The 21,294-nt window shown below is 36.9% G+C and overlaps 1 protein-coding gene across 2 annotated transcripts in view; it reads right to left on the reverse strand.

Moving 5' to 3' along the window:
- CDH7 (cadherin 7) overlaps positions 1-21,294 on the reverse strand; it is a 92,342-nt gene that overhangs the window by 51,638 nt on the left and 19,410 nt on the right. For both annotated transcript variants that reach the window (XM_014870889.2, XM_088172737.1), the window contains exon 3: positions 307-601. In XM_014870889.2, the coding sequence (XP_014726375.1) occupies positions 307-601 (295 nt within the window). The remainder of the gene's footprint in view (positions 1-306; positions 602-21,294) is intronic.

A 21,294-nucleotide genomic window follows, 5' to 3' on the forward strand; every position in this document is an offset into this window, starting at 1 on the left:
ATAGGTATGAAAATTATTATTGTTAATGGGAATTATAAAACAAAGCCTCTGGGCCCTGGAATGAGAAATACACCATAAAATGGTTATCTGAATCCTTGCATAGCTATTTGAGTTTTGCAACATTCTTGAAAGGGTAAATACTTAATCTAGCATGTTATTTCCAGTTAAGTCTTGAAATATCTAACTGTTGCAGGTGCCTCATAGATAATTAAGTAGCTTAGTGTGAAACAGTAAAAAATAATGAAACTTTAAAAAAGGCAATAGGAACAAATTTCCCACAACACCAACAGTGTATTTTGGACTTACCCACAGGAGACATCTCAGGAACTCCAGCAGTGTAGGGACCATCCAGAAATTTTGGCTCATTGTCATTGATGTCCTGAATCTTAATGACGAACTCAGACTCTGGCTCCACGGGTTTATTAGTCAGCCTATCTAGTGCTTGTGCTCGGAGCGTGTAGTAGGCCTGCTCTTCTCGATCCAGCCTCTTTGTAGCATGAATATCCCCCGTGTTCTCATCAATAATGAAAATGGAACTTGCCCCTTCGCCTGACAAGATGTATTTGATGGAACCATCTCCTTTATCAACATCAGAGTGAAGCTGGTGAAAAATTGATGAGAGATGAGATTAACTTACAAGAGAGTCAGTGGCATGGAGATATGTAAAAATATTTCCTATGTTGAGCAGTAGTACATGAAATTTTATTGTTCCTGGAAATATAAGCTGAATGTTTATCACACACAGCATGTGAGGGACCATTAGAACCTGTAAATTTGCTCCTTTAAGCAAAAAAGCTTCATTCTTTCCTGCAAACAATCCCACTCTTCTCATGCCAGATTTTTACATAGACAAACACATGCACACATATGATCATAACTGTGACTTTATTCCTACCTGAATTTAACCACATTGCACTTCATTTTATAATCCTACTGAAGGGTGAGACTTCAAACAAATGCCAGTGTAAACTTCATGTCAGTGTGTGTTTGCTGTTGTGTGTATTTACGTATTTTCTCAGTGTTTACTGTGGAGAGCAGTAAAACCTGTCAAATGCTCCTCATAAGGGAAAGCAGCAGGGCAGGCACTGATCTCTTCACTCTCATGACTGGTGGCAAAATTCAAGAGAATGGCATAAAGCTAAGTCAGGGAAGGTTTAGATTGGATAGCAGGAAAGTTTTTCACCCAGAGAGTGGCTGGGCACTGGAGCAGGCTCCCCAGGGAAGCAGTCACAGCACCAGCCTGACAAAGTTCAAGAAGTGTTTGGACAATGCTCTCAGACACATGGTGTGACTATTGTGGTTTCCTGTGCAGGACCAGGGGTTGGACTTGATTATCTTGATGGGTCCCTTCCAGCTCAGCATATCCTATGATTCTATAAAATGAGGTAAAATGTACTGTTTGATAAATTTCTCACTACTATCTGATGGGCCTGTAACTTCAGTTCTTCACTTCCATATCTTGCTTTCAATTATCTAATTACAGAAAAATGCAGACTCTGAGAAAGACCAAAGTGTCCTGGCACTTTTGGAAGCATACAGCATTGAAAGCCAGGTGCAGTTTCCCTGGAACTACTTGTTGTAGGCACACAAGAAATATACTTCAGTAGGTCAAAATGTGTCTTCCATTAGAAAGGCAAGATAGATTCACAGAAATCTCAAGGTATTTTAACTCATAGAGCAAGATTCCACAGGCTTTCTAGCTCTTTTATGTCCACTGAGTTTCATCTCCCTGTTACAGAACACAGACTCAAACACCTCTGACATACATCTCAAACTTGTATCAAGAATGCAATTGATCTGGATATCACATTATAGTAACACGTACATATGATATATTTAATACTGTGCAAGTGAAAAGAATATCAGTAAAAATTATAGTACTTTCTTGCTTGTTAAAAGTGGATTAACTTGTAAATAGCTGAAGACAATGTTAAATATGTTTGGATTTCTGTATCTCATATCTTCTTTGTACCAGTCCTAATTCCATGTTTTCTGGCGTTTGGAGGTAAGTCCACTGTCATCACCATCATCATCACAATTTCCATCACTATTTTTTTTTCTTCTCTTTGCTAGGAGTATCACTGTGTCAGTATTCACTTCCCAAATACATGCAGAAAATTGTTATCTTGGGCATGATTTAGCACAGCTGCAAAATCTTTTCCTATTTCAGCAGGGAAGTATTCATGCTCAGTTTTGAATTTTTCAGCTGGATAAAATGCTGTCTATTTCTTACACATTATTTCACTTACACTGTTTGGACATCTCATACTTATGCAATTACAGTGCACTCCTCTCTTTTAAGACAGAAATGGAATCTGGAGCTTTGGACTGGATTAGAAAAACAGAATGAGGGTATCTAAATGAGATTAGCTACATTATTTTGAAATATGTTTTATCCTTACTCTGCTGCTACCTAAATCCAGAAACCTAAACAAGCCTGAGATTTCTTTGGTGGAGTTTCCTGAACATTTAAAGCCCTACTTCTCTGCACACTCAGGAATAAACACTGCTGACACTGCGAGAAGGCCAAGGTAAAATGTATCTCACATTCAGGTTCTTTTGAGATCCACAGCACTGCATATTCCTCAGTCCCAACGGCTGGGATTTATTGAACAAACCATACCTCTGTTCAACTCACACATCTGACAGCTGGGGTTTTCAATGCTTTTTCAAACTTGACTGGAAGAAGCATCCATCTTCCCTACAGAGGAGCAGTAGCCTGTGCAAGTAAGAATCTGTTTAACTTGTCTTTGATTTTGTTTGACCTTTTTTTCCTTCCTCTTTTCTTTCTCTAATACCTACTTCATGGTGCATAAGTCTCCTGTCTGCTACAGAGGAACTATGTGGGTTTCCCTACATAGCCAGAGACCTACAATCTAGGCTGAAATGCTGAACACTGCATTACACAAGAGCTGAGGTTATAGAATACAAAAATTTCATGCCTTTGTCTTTCTTAAGTGATTCTGTTTTCTTCATACCCCATATTCTATCTGGTGATCTATCTATGGTGGCTGGGACTCATTCTCCCTGTAAAAGCTTTTCCACCATTTCTGGCATACTTTAGGATGGATGCTGGATGAGAGAAAAGCAGAGGACACCAGCATACTCAGCAGTTCATCAGGGAGACCAGTTTTTTGAATATTAGAGATGTACAAGTAAATCTCTTCAAGCAGAGAAAGGAAAGCTGCCACATCCAGTTGCTGAGAACATAGCTCTGTCCCATGGGGATGGAGCTGAGCCCATCAGCACAGTGCAGTGGTCTCAAACTGCAGGGCTGAACAGCCCACCTTTCACCTTGAAATTACATCCAGCCCTATCCCAAATAACTAACTAGCATTGCTTTGGAAAACAAAAAAAGAAAAAAAGAGACCTTCAGGAGAGAGGCCATTAAATCCTTGAAGATGCACTGAGCAAGGCTTTCACATCCCAGAGAAAGAAGAGATTCTGTAGCTTCAGCATTTCCCATTTGCTCACTCAGTGGCTTGCTGATTAACAACACATTGTTCTTTAAGGAGTTCCACTTTGAGGTCCATAAATCTCCTCATGGATTGCACTGCAGTGGCTGGTGACCTGGAGTGAAATGCTGAACAGAAGCCACTTTTTGGAACGGTGCCACGGTAAGAAAACTGCTACTGTGTGGTTTAATAAAGTGATTAGTGAGGACCTTTGTTATTCCAAGGTTAAGGCTCGGAACTGCAAATTTCTTTGCATCTTTTATTAAAACTTTGTTCTACTAAGCACTTGAAAACTATGCTGGCCCATGCTCAAATTAGTAATGTACCATTCTCTACCTACTTAACCCCAGGAAGGTGATGTGTCTCAAGATTTAGTTTTTCAGTCTTTGGCACTATAGAACAATCAATTCAGTATAAAGCACTCTAAAGAGCTTTTTAAAACACTTTTCTATGCATTTTAGAGGAGATCTGAGATAACTTAAAAGTACAGTACAAGAGAACAATGCAAAAAAGATAAAAAAGCACTTTGCTCAAAATATTGAGAATTTTGATGCAGTTTTCATGTCACCTATATTTCAGTTTCACAAAATATAATTCTTCCATACAGTGATCTTCAAAGTCATTAATGCAGAGGCATCAATGCTTTGCAACTACAAACAAAATTTTTGAATGTCCTGTATCATATTCACAGCTCTGATACTACCAAACATGACTGCAAAATACCTGTGGTTCCAGCTATTTAATTTAACGTTGCAGGAAGTCAGAAGTACAATTTTCCATATAATTTTGGCTTTATAATTTTGACTTTGTACATTTTTTGTTGCTGTCAGGTTTTCTTGTTTGCTTTTGTTGTTGTTTCAGGGTACTTTTTACCCCTTTTTTAATAGAAGAAATACATTAAGTAATAAGACCTGGGATTTTTATTTGTTCTTGTTATTAATTTGGTAACAATTATATAGAATGATATTAGTCCTCAGGACAGTAGTACTTCATAGGAAGGTTCAAGAAAGTATCTATGGCTGTACCATCTGCTAGCTTGTCTTTCACTCCTCCCACTTTCTACAGGGCCATTCTTGTAGGAGACAGAACTGCAGCTCAATCTGTAGCTGCACATGGGGACTATATGACTTTAGAAACAGAGAGACTCAAGACAAAGTCACTTTCAAATTCTTATTTCAAGAGACATGGAGATTTCAAGGATTCACTGGGTAAATCTGGTTCCTTTCTGGATCATTCTAGACAATTCTTCTTTCAGAATGAGTTTGCCATAAATATTGTAAATAAAACACTTTGTTTTCAGAAAGAGGAATAATGGAGACAGTTGTATGTTTCCAATTAATTTCATCCATTACCACTTCCACACAATATGCATGATGGTGACTCTCCAGTTTGTCTCGACTATCAGCTAGGCTTATTTTCAGTATAAGATTCACAATCCAATTCTTATATGCTGATCTTATTTTTTTTTGTTACATGCCTACACACATTTAACACGAAGATTCTAAGAGTTCTGGATTTGGGTGATCCTCTGCACGTACAAGAGTACATGAGAACAGGAAAGGGAAGCAACAATTCTCTAGAGAGACATGATGTATTTTTTTTTAACAGGAGGATAACTTCTGATGTGCTATGAAAGTAAGCAGAGAGCAAACAAGTCTAATAATAAAAGCCACATAAGCCTTTTTGAGGCAGAGGGACAATACACATAAAAAGTGCTCATTTTCTTGTTCTTTAGAAGAAAATTTATTGAGTGTCCTCTGTTAACTCTGAACTCAAGCTGAGAAAGCACTTAACGTTTTTAGGCTCTGTTTTAGAAAATACTTGTTTGGATAAGTGTGAGAGAAGGAAGCAGTCAGTTTCACTAAACAGCAAAGGTGTTATTACCCTAACTCTTTTAATAAACTCTATTTTTTTTCTTACATTTTTTTGGCCCTACAGTAATATAGCTTAGTCTAGGGTCTCCCCTAAAGCATTTATGTCTATGTGGACCTTTAAGGAGGTGGTTATTCTACAAAATATTTTTTCCGAAGTTCATAATGCTCAATAGTTTCTAGATATTGCCAATTTGTACATTAAGATCTGTACAAGCAAAGATGGTATCATTTGTTATCATTTGCCATTGAAGTACTGATGCAGTACTTCCAATAGAGAAGGAGACTTATTTTTCCCAGTAAGGAGAGATACTGCACTGCATTATTAAAAGCATTTAAAGTATTAAAAGCAGCTTATCTGGCCACCACTCATCTCTTGCATGTCTGAATGGGAGCTTTACTCTTTTTCTGATTTTCACATCAGGCTCCTTTAAAGCAGGTGCAATGTTCATATGCCTTTCTTCTCTGATTTCTCTTCCCTAAAGATCTTTTGTTTCTCTCTGTGCCAACATGGTTAATGATTCATTGCAGAGTTTATAGATTATTGGCAAAGAAGAAAATCGAAGGGAGAACATGAGGAGCTGATGGTTTTTTGACACTAGCAGAATGACAGAAATAATGGAGAGAAAGAGATGGACAGGGGAAACATTAGATGGTTCGATACAAACTAGATCCATTGCTCTCTGAGACCATAGGAAATATGCCCTCCTTTGCAGAACTGAGAAGTTTTCTCAAGGAGGAGTTGCCTTGTTTGCACCCCTTCCTTTCTGTCTATGAAAGTAACTATATAGGGAGGAGAGGAATGAAAACTGCCTCCTCCTCATGCCCTGTGCAGAATCCATAGTAATTGGTGATATTTCTGCCTCCTCACAAAATACAAGGAGGTACTAAGAATCAAAAACAACCATGAAAAAGAAAATAAGATCTCCAACCAGAAGAAATCTTCTTGTCCATTTTATAACCACAATTTACTATCACAAAACAACTCAGAACAGATTGTGGAAAGAAAAAACTTTTCTTCATGCCACCTTCTCCCCCTCCTCCTTTCAGGGAAGATTTAAAAAGTGTATATAAAGATTAAACATGTAATTTCTAAAATATTAAAGAAAACTGGCGATTTGAACCAAAAACAAAATTTTGTCATTTCTATTAAATTTTGGTCATCACAAACCCCAGCTTGCTGTTCTTGGATTTTCTTAGAGTCGATATTTACTATGGTTACACATATAAAGTTTTCAAAATCCCTTTCCCCTAGATTATCATTGTTAGTATGTGTTTTGTGATGACTCATAAAGTGCTAGATATTTATAGGAGTTTTTGTCTCCCTTTTTTTTTTTTTTTTTTTTAATGTAACACTATATAACACCATATATCTCAACTATCAGGATAACTAAATGTTCAGTGTTGGTGCTGTGGAACAATTTCAATGCAAATAATAACTCTATTTAAAATTCAACCTAGACAATGGAAGTAACATTTCAGTAAAATCTAATGTGTACACATACCACATTTCTGCAATGACTAAGGGCTTCACAATTTACTAATAGGTTCATTGTTTTCAGGGGGAGCCATGACACTATCATTCTTGTAAACTGAAACCATATTTCAGCATCAACAGCCTAAAACATCTTTTTAAATTTATCTTTCAGTCTGATTATAGAAGTCATGTGGGAAAGAAAAAGATTCCTCAACATTTTATTGATGTCAGCAAAGGCTTATGATTCATATAATTGACTTTATACCCAGGCACCAGTGAAAGTATTATTCAGTAGGTAATGATTTTCTTATAAAAGTCTATTCTCCAAGAAATGTTGAGAAAGTGATAAAGGAGCTCCTGGAGGGCTTTTGTTTGCTTTTGGTTTTATTAATTTATGTAAAACTATAGTATAGGCCTAGGCTCAGAAAAAAATATGCTGGTCTAAATTCTGTGCTTTCAGCATAACAGATAATGCAGAGGACAAGAGATCAAGTCAATATAAATGGCTATACCCAAAACTCCAACACTTTTAATTAGAGTTTGAACAGAAGGAATATGCTTGTAATGCTGCCAGAGTTTCCTTGTCTCAGCAATGTTGTCAGCATAGTAGGGAACCAGCACAGACAACTGTGTCACTGTGGCACAATTTGCCATGTTGATGTACTGGCAATTTCATGCACTGTTTTGTGGCCTTCAGACTTGCTCTTTGTCAGGCAACTGCAGAGACAGTCACAAGGGAATACAACAAGGTCTCGCTGCAGACCACAGTATAACCACATTATAGTTATCTTACACAAGCTGTTGGTGACAGGGTTACTAAAAATCTGGTCAGCCCAGACTTCTCTTCTGAGGTGATTTAAAATATCCAAAACAGTATCCTGAGTGCTCAGACCTGACCAAAGACCCAAGAACTTCTGAGACAACTGAGGTCCAGGACATTTCAGAGATCTTTTCACATTCAGCACTGACCCTACAGGCTGCCTGAACTGAGGCTGCCTCTGAATCATGTTTTGTTTTGACACAGGCAATACTAGAGCCCTATGAATGACCACAAGCAGATATATATCTGCCCAGGATCACCACAAATGAGATCATCAGGAGTTACCTATCAAATGAACACATTTCAGATTCAAGGTAAAACCAAGGCACACCTCTTTGGGAGTATCAGCTTTCATCCCACAGATTGTCCTTAATAGTCCTCCTGCAGTCAAAATGTATGACATTTGGTGTAATTTGAACCTCCAATAATTTTATATTCAACAATATATAAAACCAAATAAATAAAGCTTCATGTACAATCAAGGTATTCAGGCATTATTAAGAAAGCATAGGATGAGGTAAAATAAATACAAATGTTTAACAGGGAAGAGAGGAAAAATATTTTAAAATAAATAAGTAGAAGGTAAAAGTATTCACAAATCAAAAGCCAAAGAGAATGAGAACATGGATACATCTGAAGTGCAAGGATAGTACTTCAGAGTAATGTTGCACAACTTTATCAGCATCTTCTTTTCATACACTGCTTAATGCAACAGCAATTTTAAAGGATGATTACCTCAATCTGGTCAAGTGTCATTTTACTGAGGATGTGTAAGATTATTACTCCAAGTGTACAGAAAAACAAAATAAACATGATTAATGGGAAGGGAGAGTAGCATAACTGTCAGCTGATTTTGAATGAACTAGGTATTTTTCTTTAAAAAATCCTCAAACAATCCTTATTTCTCCTGTTAATGCACTTTTGAACTCCTTCTTTTCTGTTACAGAATGTATGTTCTGTGCCTAAGAAACTAAAATAGTAAGAATTTGTATTAATTTACCTTTTCTCTTCCATCATCAAACTTGGAAGAAGAAGTTAGGTTTTACTATTCCCTCCTTCCTCCATATGGTTTCCAAAATAAAATGTTCAGAAATATTGGTGGAAGAGTTTAGTTAAAGACCTTTTACAGATCTTATAGTTTTAAGTAGTGGATCAGTGCTTCAGGAGGATAATAATCTTATCACCTCAGCCACATGAAGTGAAGTGAATATTTAATTTTGCTAACCTTTCGAAAATGGGAGTTTAAAAGGAAAGGGAATACTGAAGCTTCTTTATTTCCTTGATGGCTATTGTTCAAACAAAATTCAAATTAAAAGTATTCAAATTCCAAAACTTTCGCTTCATAGTATTTCAGTTAGCATCTAAGTAAGCCCTCAAGGCTTCTAGGTTGAAGACAAAGTTCAGATGAAAAGTTCCCCGAGGAATAACTGATACTGTCATCTAAAGGCTAGTGAGTTGAATAATTAATAGGAAATACTGAAAACCTGATGTGATAAGAGCATCTGTGTCACATTTCTATGATTTTTTTCTCTTAATAATACTCAATTGTAGTGTTCTCTCACGTCGTGTATGCTTATATAATGTAGTTCTTTATATAGGTAGATATTGTATATCTATACATACATTCATGTATGTACGCATACACATGTGCATACACACACACACACACACATGTACCCTTCCCTTTTCTATCTTCCTCTTTTCCAGTCTCTGCAGCTGCTGTAGTCACAAATCTGTGCCTTCTCCACTCCCCAGTTTTAATAAGAACACAAAATGCCCTGTGGCGACAGGGAATTGTGCAGCCAGCCCATTAAGTTTACTGCAGCTACAGGAGGAGCTCAGAAGCAGCTGCTGCTGTGGATGGAGCTGAGTGGGCATATGTAGCTGGCTGAGTATTCTTGAGGAGTTTTAATGGGCCATCATCATGACATGTCACTCCCCAAAATGTCTATTTGTCATTCACACTCTTAAAAAGACAGTTTGGCAGCTCTGGGAGGTAAAAACCATCTGCATACTGTACATCATCATGTACTAATTGCATAATATTTATTGGGGGTGGGGGGACAGCAATACTGTATTGTAGCACCACCAAGAGCCTATAGATAACATAACATGTTCATAACAAGAGCTAGAAAAAAAAGACCTGCTTTCCCTTCACACACAGGCTTCATACTTTCCAGAAATGGACTTGCTAGAATGCAAAAGACTACACTGTCTGCAGACAACATGCACACTGGAATCCTTACAGGGCTTTTCAATATTCTGCTTTGTGTGGGTTTTTTGGTTAGTTTGGTTTTTGGCTGGTTTCTTTTTTTGGTGGTGGTGGTGGCGTTTGTTTTCTTCCCCACACTACTCTCAGTCTATCAGTATTTATTCCTTGGAGTACTCATTCTAAATATCTTAGTAACAAAACAGCATCATTGACAAACCAACACGGAATGGATTTGCCATCTGACTCACTTTTTATACAAAAGCAGCTGTTTTTTCTCAAGTAGATTTAATTTTTGATTAAAGAAACCAGTGACTCAAACCTCATTTATACAAGTGCCTAAACCAATAAAATCATGTGAAAATAGCACTGCAGTGAAACTCTATTTACAGATTCCTGAATGTTTATTCTTACTAGCTATATTTTGAGTCTTAATTCTTCTCCAGGAAAGGGCCTAAATTCCCTTCCATACATGCCAACAGCATTTCCACATGATCTATATTATTCATAATGCACCATACTACTTGCTGTTACATACTAAAGCAATGTATTTGCTGGTCCAGTGGTTTGATTTATTTTGTTGCCAAGAATCACTGAAGCTGTAAGACAAAATTCTCTTAAAGTCACTACACTCTATTTCAGCAGTATAATAAACTTGTTTTAAGGATGCTTCCTCCCTGCATTCCCCACATATGGTTTCTACAGAAGTGTTCAGGTTTAAAAAACGTAGCATGGCAAACAAATACCGAAGTCCCTAGCATACTTCATAGAAGAATGCCTCTGGGCTAGCAATGTCCACAGGCTTGAAAAGTTTATATATGTGTAGCATATACCTTCAAGAAACTTCACTAATTCTTCTTCTCAAATTTCTTCCTCATTATACATGAAACAATCTCTGCATAGTATTAACACACATAGAGTGAAGGACTGTTTCTTGGGCATGTATTTTTCTTGGAAAACACATGAAACACATACATAGGTGCACAAATATATCTATTTATAATGATATGAATATTTCCCTTCTTATACCACTGTACATACTTCTATTAATTATTATTTCAGTTTAGTTTATTTATTTATTTTTAGTTAGTTAGTTAGTTAGCTATTATGACCAGATAATGCATTAATGCATTATCCCTTATATCACAGAACGAAGGGAAAGAGGGTAAATGAAACAAGAAAGGCAGTAACAGAATTTATGTACCTTCAATAATAAAAAAATAATGCTTTTACTTTTTTATCTGTCCTTGAACACAGAAATAAGAAATTAGAATACAAATATGGTAATTGGAAAGTTGTTTCTCCCATAATGCTTTTTCTACTCAGTCATAATAATTTGGGCCTAGGATTTCAACCATGGAAAATGAGACCACATTAGAGGATCTATTTTTTCATCTCTAACTCTGTAATCTATAGTATTATCTGTAACAGCACTGCACGGGAAAAATAATCATACACACTTCTTGTTTGACTACCATATCAATAGCTCCAAATTTACAAACAAAAATTCATTTGATATTAAAGTATTTTCTGAGATAAGATATGTACTTAGGCTGAACGTATTTATTTTAGATTGGAAATTATACCTCTCATTTTGTCTCTTCTTTATCAAACTACTGATCTATAGTTTAGAGTGATTATCCTCTTTCTGCTTCAACTATCCAAAATAGCTTGCAGCATTGCTTGGTTGATAATGATTTTTCTCATAGGAACCTGCTTCCAAAGAACATTAGTACCAAGGAATAGACACCCAGAGGGTGCAGAGCTTTTTTCATTTGTTTTCCTTTTGGTTTTATGTTGTATCAATTCCTCACATTTAATTTGCTTTTGAAAGTTTAATGCTGCTAAAGATCAACTCATAATCTTACCTTGTGTGTTATTGGGAAGTGCTGACAGCCTGATGGACTGGAAGACAATGGTAAAATACCTAACTGTAAAGCAGTGTCAGTAACTAGAGTTATGTGTCTGGAGAAGCTTATAAAGTACTGGACTACAGAAGAGAGTATGATCTGATTGTTTTAATGATTAAAGACTTGCAATAGCGAAAAAATGTAGTTAACTGGGTCCACATACTCACTAATCTTTAATTTACTGAAAACAATTACGGACTTGTAAATTAATATTTACAAAACTGCCAGAACAAAACAGAATGTTCATGTTGGTCTAAATACTAATTTTAATTTTGATTTCTAACAAAAATGATAATACAAATGTCAGGATAACAGTGTTTGTCATTGCGTTTTTCTTCTTACAAATTAAATTCCTATTGTCTTTCTTTACAAAATTCTATATGTTTGTAAAAATTGCAATACTTGATGCTGACTTTCATGAAAGATATAATTCAACTTTAAATTGACAGTTCTCCACATGAACAAATTGGTTATGTGTTATAAAATATTTCACACCACCCAGGTATTTCCCAAAGCATTTTCACAAATCTAATCCCGTAGATTTTCTCACTAAGATCAATGGGACTCCTAATAGACCTGAAGTGCAAAATTAAGATTTTGACACAATGCACGCATTGGACATAATTTGTACCTCGGAATGCTTGTTGTGGAGAAAGTCACAACTGCCCAGCGCTGACAGTGGGTCAAGGAAATAAGTAACAGAGAATTTGAAAACAAAATTTTGCTATAGCATTTTAAAATGAGTGAATTATTTCATATTAAAAGGGCAGAAATAAGTATCTGTATTAAAGCATTAGAGTTTCATTGCCAGTATGACAATGTAAGATGAAAAACCAGTGCATGGCCAAATAAAGTGGAGTATTCGATACCTTCATGTTGACACTTACCTTGTGTCTTAAAATGAGTTCAGGTAAAAAGAGCAAAAGAATCCCTTGGCTAATTTGTTATCATAAAACACAAGTAATTGTTGCTAGTGTGTTTACATTTCATTTAGAATCTCTTTTAGAGTCTGGCTTGATCAAACACCCTAATATTTCTATAAGTGCTTTCCATTAAATACTGTGACCCATTTCTCACTCTGCAGTAAAGGTAAAAGTAAAGGTAAAACACTGAATGACCGTAGACTATAGGACAATTTTTATTTTCTTTCCCCTATTGTTATGTGTTTCACTGAAGGTAGTTTATCATATTGATTTTTACCCAAAATTATTTCTCAAGTCCATCCATCCACCCATATATATGTTGGCTAGTTAATTCACAGCCCATTGTTCAAAATTCATCTAAAAACCTAGGGAAATTTAACCTGGTGCTACATGAAATTAAACCTGTTTTAGAATTTTCTAATTTAGGAAATCATCCTTATCTATGTGCATCATGTCAGGACTTGCTTAACAGTCATGAAAGCTTGTGCTAAGCATATGCCTAAGTACCTTTCTGAAATAGTGTCTTAACCCCTGTTCAAAGAGGAAGGTTGCTTTAATGAACATGTGTGTCACATATGCCTAATTATAAGAGGCAGCATTGAAAGATTAAGAGATTTCATTACAGAAATTCACACTGTAGCTGTTCAGTATTCAGAACAAGCTGAAGCAGGGTATGCACAGTAAATATGGACACTTGAAAGTCTGCTTGAAACTGTTCAGATAATTTAAAGTGATCCTTTGTGAATAGATACTTCAAGAAGTTTGATTTCTCCCTAGCATTTTTTTTTAACCACTCAAACTTGTGGGCCTGCAAGGGTTTTCAGATATAACCGGGCTGATCTCAAGATAGTAATTCATATCTTGATAGGCATTTAAACTCCATAGGATTAAGGGCTGGGAAATAAATGCTTTTAATGCCTGTGTTTTCTGCTTGTTTTTCAGAAAATATTTGAGGGGGAGGATAATGCCTGTTTCAAACCCATAAAAAACTGCCTTAACATAAACAATACTAGGTTAATTGTAAATTCTCCCAGCTTAGAAGGATTTTAACAGTTCCATGTAAAAGGCAGTGCTCTCCTGGTGGCTTTTTCTATGCTAGTGCTTACAATGAGAATTTAACAAAGAAATCTCATCAAATTCCTCTGCAGTTATTATACCTTGTCTCCTTAAATCATATTTTGACATTGCAAATTATGTGAGAAGGTATTTATGAGTTAAGATTGAATTTCACTTGTAATTAAAATTTAAAAAAAAATACTACAAGGATATGAGATTTGCCATATACAATGATGATGCCAAACCAAGATTTTTTCATGTTTTCATCATAGCATATTCATTAATATGCCATCAAATGCTGATGATACAGTCAATGTATGTGTCCCTGATAAACAAATTTTGAGAAAATAGTTTCCAATTCTGTAAGCTATCTGGATTCTACTGAAAATTCTAGTGTCTTCTTTCAAAACTTATTTCTGAGGCTTCCAGTATTTCACATATATTGACAATTTTCAATTTCCATGAAAGAGAGACCCCTCTGATTATCTAAAACAACATGTCCTTTTGATACTCTAAAGGACATTGAAAAGGGTACATAATTCAAATTATTACGTGGTCTCTGATGAAATTACAGCACTCTTACCTAATGATCATTTTCTTTTTATCCCCTTCTGAGTGAGATTTTGTTCAATGAAAATAGTGCACACAGCGGGCTACTTATGAGAATACTCCCTGTTTCTGAAACATTGTGGTGAACATGAAAGTACAGGAGTTACTAGAATTGTGCATTCTGTTAGCTGCAAACAAGATCAGTCATCTGAATTTACTCTCATCTACCTCAAATGTTGCAACTCAAAAGACTGCTACTATTTTCTCTGTCATACTTCTGGTGTACCATCAAACATCTCCTTAAGGGATCTTTTATTATAGTATCTGATTGTTTTATTATAGTATCTGATCCATTTTATAACTAAATCTGAAAACAACGAATTACTCTTGGAGATTAGAGTTTAAATCACTCTAATACTTGCCCCCAGCACCCAAGACTGATCTTTGCTAAGTTCCACTTGACACAGCATGTAAACTTTGTACCAGATTGTCTGAGCGCTCTCAAAGCTTAATTGATCCAATTTGCATGTCTCATCCTGGCAGAATTGTGCATCATTTCTATCCTCTCGGACTAAGTGATCACAATCTAATCACTTTGTGTACAAAGCAGATGGAAAGTTTCCAGCTCCTTTGCTATCCCCTTGCATGCATCCATATTAAAGCAAGCCTAATTTGACAAACAATCTGATCTTTCTGCATTTTTGTAGGATTACTGTGTTATTGATAGGCCTTCTGTCACCAATTGTAATGGTCAGAACTTTATACTCAAGGCATTTCCACTTTTGTCTCACACCTTCTGTGTGGTCCGTTAAAATGATCATTTCATTTAAGGACGTCCCCTAAGGGAAGTTCTATAAAGCTTGGCATAAATCAGCACAGCTTTGTGCACTGAAAGAAAGATACTACTTTTATTAGTTTTAAGGGAAAACAAATAATTAATTATATCCCTGTTCATTAGCCTTGTACACTAACAGATACTGACAAACTTTTATATTTGTTAAAAGGAAGATGTTATTTTCAGTAAATATTTTTCAAATAATACCTGCTTCTGCACATGAAACAAAAAATCTCTTATTTATGTTATTTTGCTGAACATTTTCCCTTCAAAATTGCTCAAGTTGTCATATAAACACAATGGCATTTTAGTAAATAGTTATGTTGTTCACAAATAGATGAATGTTACCTTGTGAAAATAACACAAATAAGAGCTTCTGCCAAGAAAAGTCACAAGCAGATTAGTCAAATTAATGAAGGATCTACACATTTCAAATCACAAAAATCAAACTTTCTCAAGTGAACAGAAAGTTCTACTTCCTAATCTCACTAGTGATTCACTGACAGAATTTATATTCTCTGTCTGTCTCTGGTTTATATACATGTTCAGGGGTCGCTGTGTTTCTTCAGCCACACTCTCTCCACCTGTTGAATCCATTGTCCAATAGTACCCCTGCTCTTCTGGGAGTTTGTGGCTGGCTTATTTTTTCCTACATACATCCTTTTTATCAGTCTTCCACTTTTCTTCTCTCCATTAATCTCTATTCATGTTTGCCAACAAAATTTATGAGAAGGCAAAGAGATTGTTCAGGGATTTTAAAAAATTGTTTTCAGTGAAGAATACATGAGAAACTCTAAAGCATGCTGTTCACAGAAGTCATCAATCACTGGTGGTCAGTGTTCATGACAGCTCAAGATAAGGAATACCCTTCAGTTTTCTCTGCATCTACTTTTAGTACTTGTGAAAGACTGGAAGGCAAAACCAGTGCCCATATAAGAGAGCAAAGGATTAAGAGTACACTATTAAATTCTGTAATAATTTTTGTTAAAAGTAAAGCATGCCAGTTCACTTTTAAAACCACGCTCTTGTGTCCATACATACACAAAAATAGTGGTACAAGTGGAAGGATAGTAGTTGTTCAATAGTAAATCTAGTGAATTCAATGTTAACTGGTAAAAAACAAAATAAATTAACCAACTAAGCCAATTTCACCATTAATAAATGCACTAGGACAGTAAACAGACTTTCTATTAGTATGCAGCATAGTAAGAAGTGGTATTATAAAACCAACAAGGCCTTTCTTTGTCTTGCACTTCAAATTCAGTGGACAGGTCATATGCAAGCTGTTCATATTGCAATCTTGGTTGAGTCTTTTCCCTGGCTACACAAGCAAGTAAAACCCTTACTATCGTCAGATTTTGTTCTCATTTTAAAAATGTAGGGCCCCAAAGCTTAAAATGGGATTTTGCAGGTGTAAGTCAGTGGAACAAAACAAACAAGTCTGTGGATGACACTCTGCTGTCTCTCAGCTGCATTAGCTCAGCAGGAATAATGGCAATAATAAGTGGGAAAAAATTATCACTGGAACAGGCAGGTGTGACTCACACATAGAATTCATCTACTGAGTAACACAGTATAATTTTATGCAGTCACTTTTAAGACCAAATTTTCTGCTAGTCTGTAAACAACCAGACGCATATTAAACCATCATACTGTTTGTATGAGTTTCCAAGCCAATGTGAAGACTCAGGGTCCTGAGTGGCCTTTCCCATGTGAAAACCTACTGCTTCTACTGGCACTTTTCTGACATTTTATTTCAGAATAATGAGATAAAAATTACGCTCCACCTTAAATACTGAGATTAAAAAAAAAAACAACAGTCTTAATTGCTTTTGTTGAGCTCATAATCACAGGAAAATATCAGGGAGGGTTTATTGATTACTGAGACATAGAACTTCAGGAACATATATAGAGTAACTCTTACCTTGCTTTGCAAGACATCATTTATAAAGTGATGTTATCGTCTGACAAACATTATTAAATAGTACCTCAATGTTTAAGAAAATCTGTCTTACTTTATTGCACTAGTTGTGCTGCAAACCAAAGATGCACCTTGATTTTGAACATACACTGGATGTATCTCCTCAGTTGTATTTATATTTTCACCAGATATAAGTTACTATTGAAGAAAGAACATCTGGTTTCACTCCATAACTCTCTGCAATGGCACACATATAATTTCTGCTGAAGTTCTCTTATCAGTATCTTATTTACAGGTACAGGAATGTTTGATTCCAGAAAAATTGGTGATATTGCAGATCATTTTGTTCACTCTAATAAACTTAACTTTTCTGACCTTGAAGGTGAATCTGCAGCATGTTTCCCCTTTATCCTGCTAATTATTTTACAAAGTAATTTTCAAAAAAAATTTAATCTGAGACAAAAATTGTCAGCACATCCTGCTAAAGCCTCAAACTGTGTTCCAAAATTATATTTGCATTTTAAGTATAATACTAAGCATGCATCAAATTATCTGAACTGGAAGGGGGTCCCCTGTCTAAAGCACAGACGATAACATAATCTCAGAAGCAAATGTAAATATCTTCCCTTTTTAATATAGTATACAGATACAGACCCTTATATCTTTAAATCAGAAAGATCTGTCATCAGAGTGGACATCTTAATCTTTCCATCTTCCTCACAGTCTCATTTTCTCCTTGGCAGGTATTTTGGAAGCCTGACAAAGCACCTGGGCTCTCAGTCTGTATCATCCCACACAAAATGCAGTCATTGACTTCACTTTGTGCTACTAGAAGAAAATTGCCAAAAAAAACCCCAGAAAGATAATTTTGTCATCTGACTAGCAAATGGACCATCATCATCTATACATCACTGCTTACTAAAATAAGAGATGAATGGAAATTGTTGAATGTGGTACTGTGACTTACATAGTATGGAACAGCATCTGATTTTGAAAGGACATTGAAATTAGTCTGCACGAAAAAATTCTCATGCAGCCTGCAAACAGATGGGAGGAAATATAGTCACATTAAATGATCAATGTCAAAATATCAGTCTAGAAGAAAAGGTGTCTACTAAAGTTCTGAATACCATTGGTATCATTATTTCATCCTTTTAGCTCCCAAGAAAAAATTTGCTTTGTAAGGTGTGAGCTGCCTTCTTTAATGGTAGATCAGAGAACTCATCATTTTGATTTTTGGCTTTTTATTTCGAGACAGTCTGGACATGGTTCACTTATTTTCCTGACAGCTGCACATATTTTCATCCTTCCATTTCTCTGCTGAGAGCTCAGACTTGCTTGGACTCCTCCAGACCTTCATGTTGTTTTTTACTTATCCATGCTTTATCTTGACCCAGTAATTCTTGGAACTTTTATGTATAGAATGCTATTCTGTCTTGTCCTGTGCTGTTTGCAGTCTGCTGCTCATGTTTTAGGCTTTTTTGAACAAATTCCAAATTCCCTAGCCCTCTCCAATAATGTTTTATAACTTTTATTCTCTATTCACTGCTCCTTACTCTCATTAAAGAAGTATAAAACCTTGTTCTACTAGTTTTTGTCTTAATGGTATTTGCTTTTGATGTCTTGTGTCACAGATTTTTGCTGCACATGGCATTTTCCTTTTTTGATTAAAAATGAACTTTACTTACCTTTTTGTCTCTTTCAAATACATCTGCTAGTTAACAGACCTACTCCCCTGCATATTTCTCAAATCTGGATGTTACTAGATCTCTGGCTACCTGCCCTCCTTTTCCATCTGTGCTAACACAACCAAGTCAGGTCTTCTTTCTAAAACCCATGGGGTGGATTGATGTGACCTACACCAATGTGTGATATGCATATAGCTTCTTTAGCAAAGAGCATAGGGAATCTAGACCTACACATAAAGTGATCCTCATCTCAATCCCTGGCCTCATTCAAATTTCCATCTCTATCCATGTGCATGACAACAAGGTGATTGGGAATAGTCAGCATGGATTCACTAATGGTAAGTCATACTGGACCAACCTGATTGCCTTCTGCAATGAAAAAACTACCTCGAAGAATGAGAGCAGTAGATATTTGCCTACTTTGACTTCAGCAAGGCTTTCAGTGCTGTCTCTCTCAATATCCTCATAGGCAAATTCAGGAAGCGTGGGTTGGATGAGTACACAGTGAGGTGGATTGAGAACTGGTTGAACCAGAGGATTGCAGTCAGTGGCACAGGGTGTAGTTGGAGGCCTGTCACTAGTATGGTCTCCCAAGGTTAAAAACTAAGCCCAGTATTTAACTTATTCATCAATGACTTGGATGAAGGGGTAGATGACTCCTCAGTAAGTTCCCTGATGACACAAAGCTGGGAGGAAAGGCAAATATCCTAGAAGGCTGGGCATCCCTTCTGAGGCACCTCGACCAGTTGGAGAGATGAGCAGAGAGGAACTATCTGAAATTCAACAAAGGCAAGTGTAGGGTCCTGTCCCTGGGGAAGAATAACCCCATAGATCAGGACAGACCGGGGTGACCTGTTGGAAAGTGCTCTTTGGAGAAGGACCCGGGGGTCCTGGTAGACAATAAAATGTCCATGGGCCAGTGTGTTCTTGTGGCCAAGAAGGCCAGTGGTATCCTGGCCTGCATTAGGAACAACACTGTCAGCAGGTCAAGGGAGATAATCACCTACTCAGCCCTGGTGAGGCCACTTTTGGAGTGCTTGTCCAGTTCTGGTCTCGTCAGTATATGAGAGAGCTCCTGGAGCTCCATGGAGTTCCTGGAACAGGTCAAAGTGAAGGCAACAAAGATGACTCGGGGACTGGAGCTTCTCTTACAAGGACAGGCTGAGGGAGTTGGGCCTGTTCAGCCTCAAGAAGAGACAACTGAAGGGGGCCCTCACCAATGTATATAAGATTCTGAAGAGAGGCACCAAGAAGATGGAGCCCAGACTCTTCACAGTAGTGCCAAACAATAGAACAAGTAGCAACAGGCAGAGACTGACGCACAGAAGTTCCACCTGAACATGAAGTAGAATGTTTTTATTGTACAGGTGATCACATACTGGAACGGGTTACCCACAGAAGTTGTGAAGTCTCCCTCACTGAAAATATTCAAGAGCTGTCTGGACACAATCCTATGCAATGTCCTCTGGGCTGACCGTGCTGGAGCAGGGAGGTTGGACCAGGGAACACACTATGTTCCCTCCCAACCTGACCCATTCTGTGCTTAGATTTTGTCTTGGGGTGACTGTATGAAGCCTATATCCCCAAATCGTCTGTTCTGCTGGTGTTAAATATTAAATTCTGCAACTTTAAGACTGGATCCAGGAGTGAAGGGGGGGAAGAAGAAGTGCAGAGTTTGTTATCAGAGACTGCCCGGGCTCCCCCGCATTCCTGCTCTCGGACTGTGTTGTCTGCGGTGGACAGCGAGAGAGAGAGCTCTCCTTGGCTCTTGGTTAGGTTTCTGGCTAGCTAAGGCAGAGAAGCCCCCTGGATTGTATTTTTTTCCTTTTTCTGTTTTCCTGGAACTGTTTGAACCTGCTCTGGACTGAAAACCCAGCAGAGCACCGGGAGCTCACACCTGTGGCCCCCCGGGCCTGGCCTGGGCCTGGGCATGGCCCAGCACAGGAGGGACTGAGAGCAGCCTGAGTGAGCCGGGCAGCCACGGAGAGAACTCTTCTAAATCTGCCATCTCCTCGGAACGGCGACAGGTTTTACTGTTTGATATTGTTCATTTTTGTGCTGGGAGATGTGTTGCCTGTTGAATAAACAGTTTTCTTTTTTTTTTTTTTCCGCTTCTCTCCAATTTTTTTTTCTTTCTCTTTTTTCCCCCGAGCCGACTGGGGGAGGGATTGCTCGAAATCTTTTCTCTTTTTTTTTTTTTTTTTTTTTTTCCTAGAGGGACCTCATTCAGAGGTTTTCTCCCAAATTTGTCCTAAACTAGGACAGATTTTCATACCTTAATCTAAATTTATCTTCTCATTGATTGCTTTGGTATGTTGCTTTCAGTTTTAAATCAGGCTCTAGAGTGATAAAAACAAAGCAAAATGCTTCATTATGTTCTTCTCATCTCACACTTATTCTTTGGCATACGTTTTCTTCTCTTTAACTTTTTCAAACTCTCTTTTCCCAAAGAAAACCAATATAGAGTAGAATTTTTACATTTTCTTTTTCAAATCCTAAGATTTTGAATCTTAAGATAAATCTAAATTAAATAAATGCATCAGTACAAGTAGGAAATATTCCTCAGTGTGAGTTCCCTCT

This window comes from Sturnus vulgaris, chromosome 1 (assembly GCF_052056855.1).
Source record: "Sturnus vulgaris isolate bStuVul1 chromosome 1, bStuVul1.hap1, whole genome shotgun sequence".
Classification (NCBI taxonomy): Eukaryota; Metazoa; Chordata; class Aves; order Passeriformes; family Sturnidae; genus Sturnus; species Sturnus vulgaris.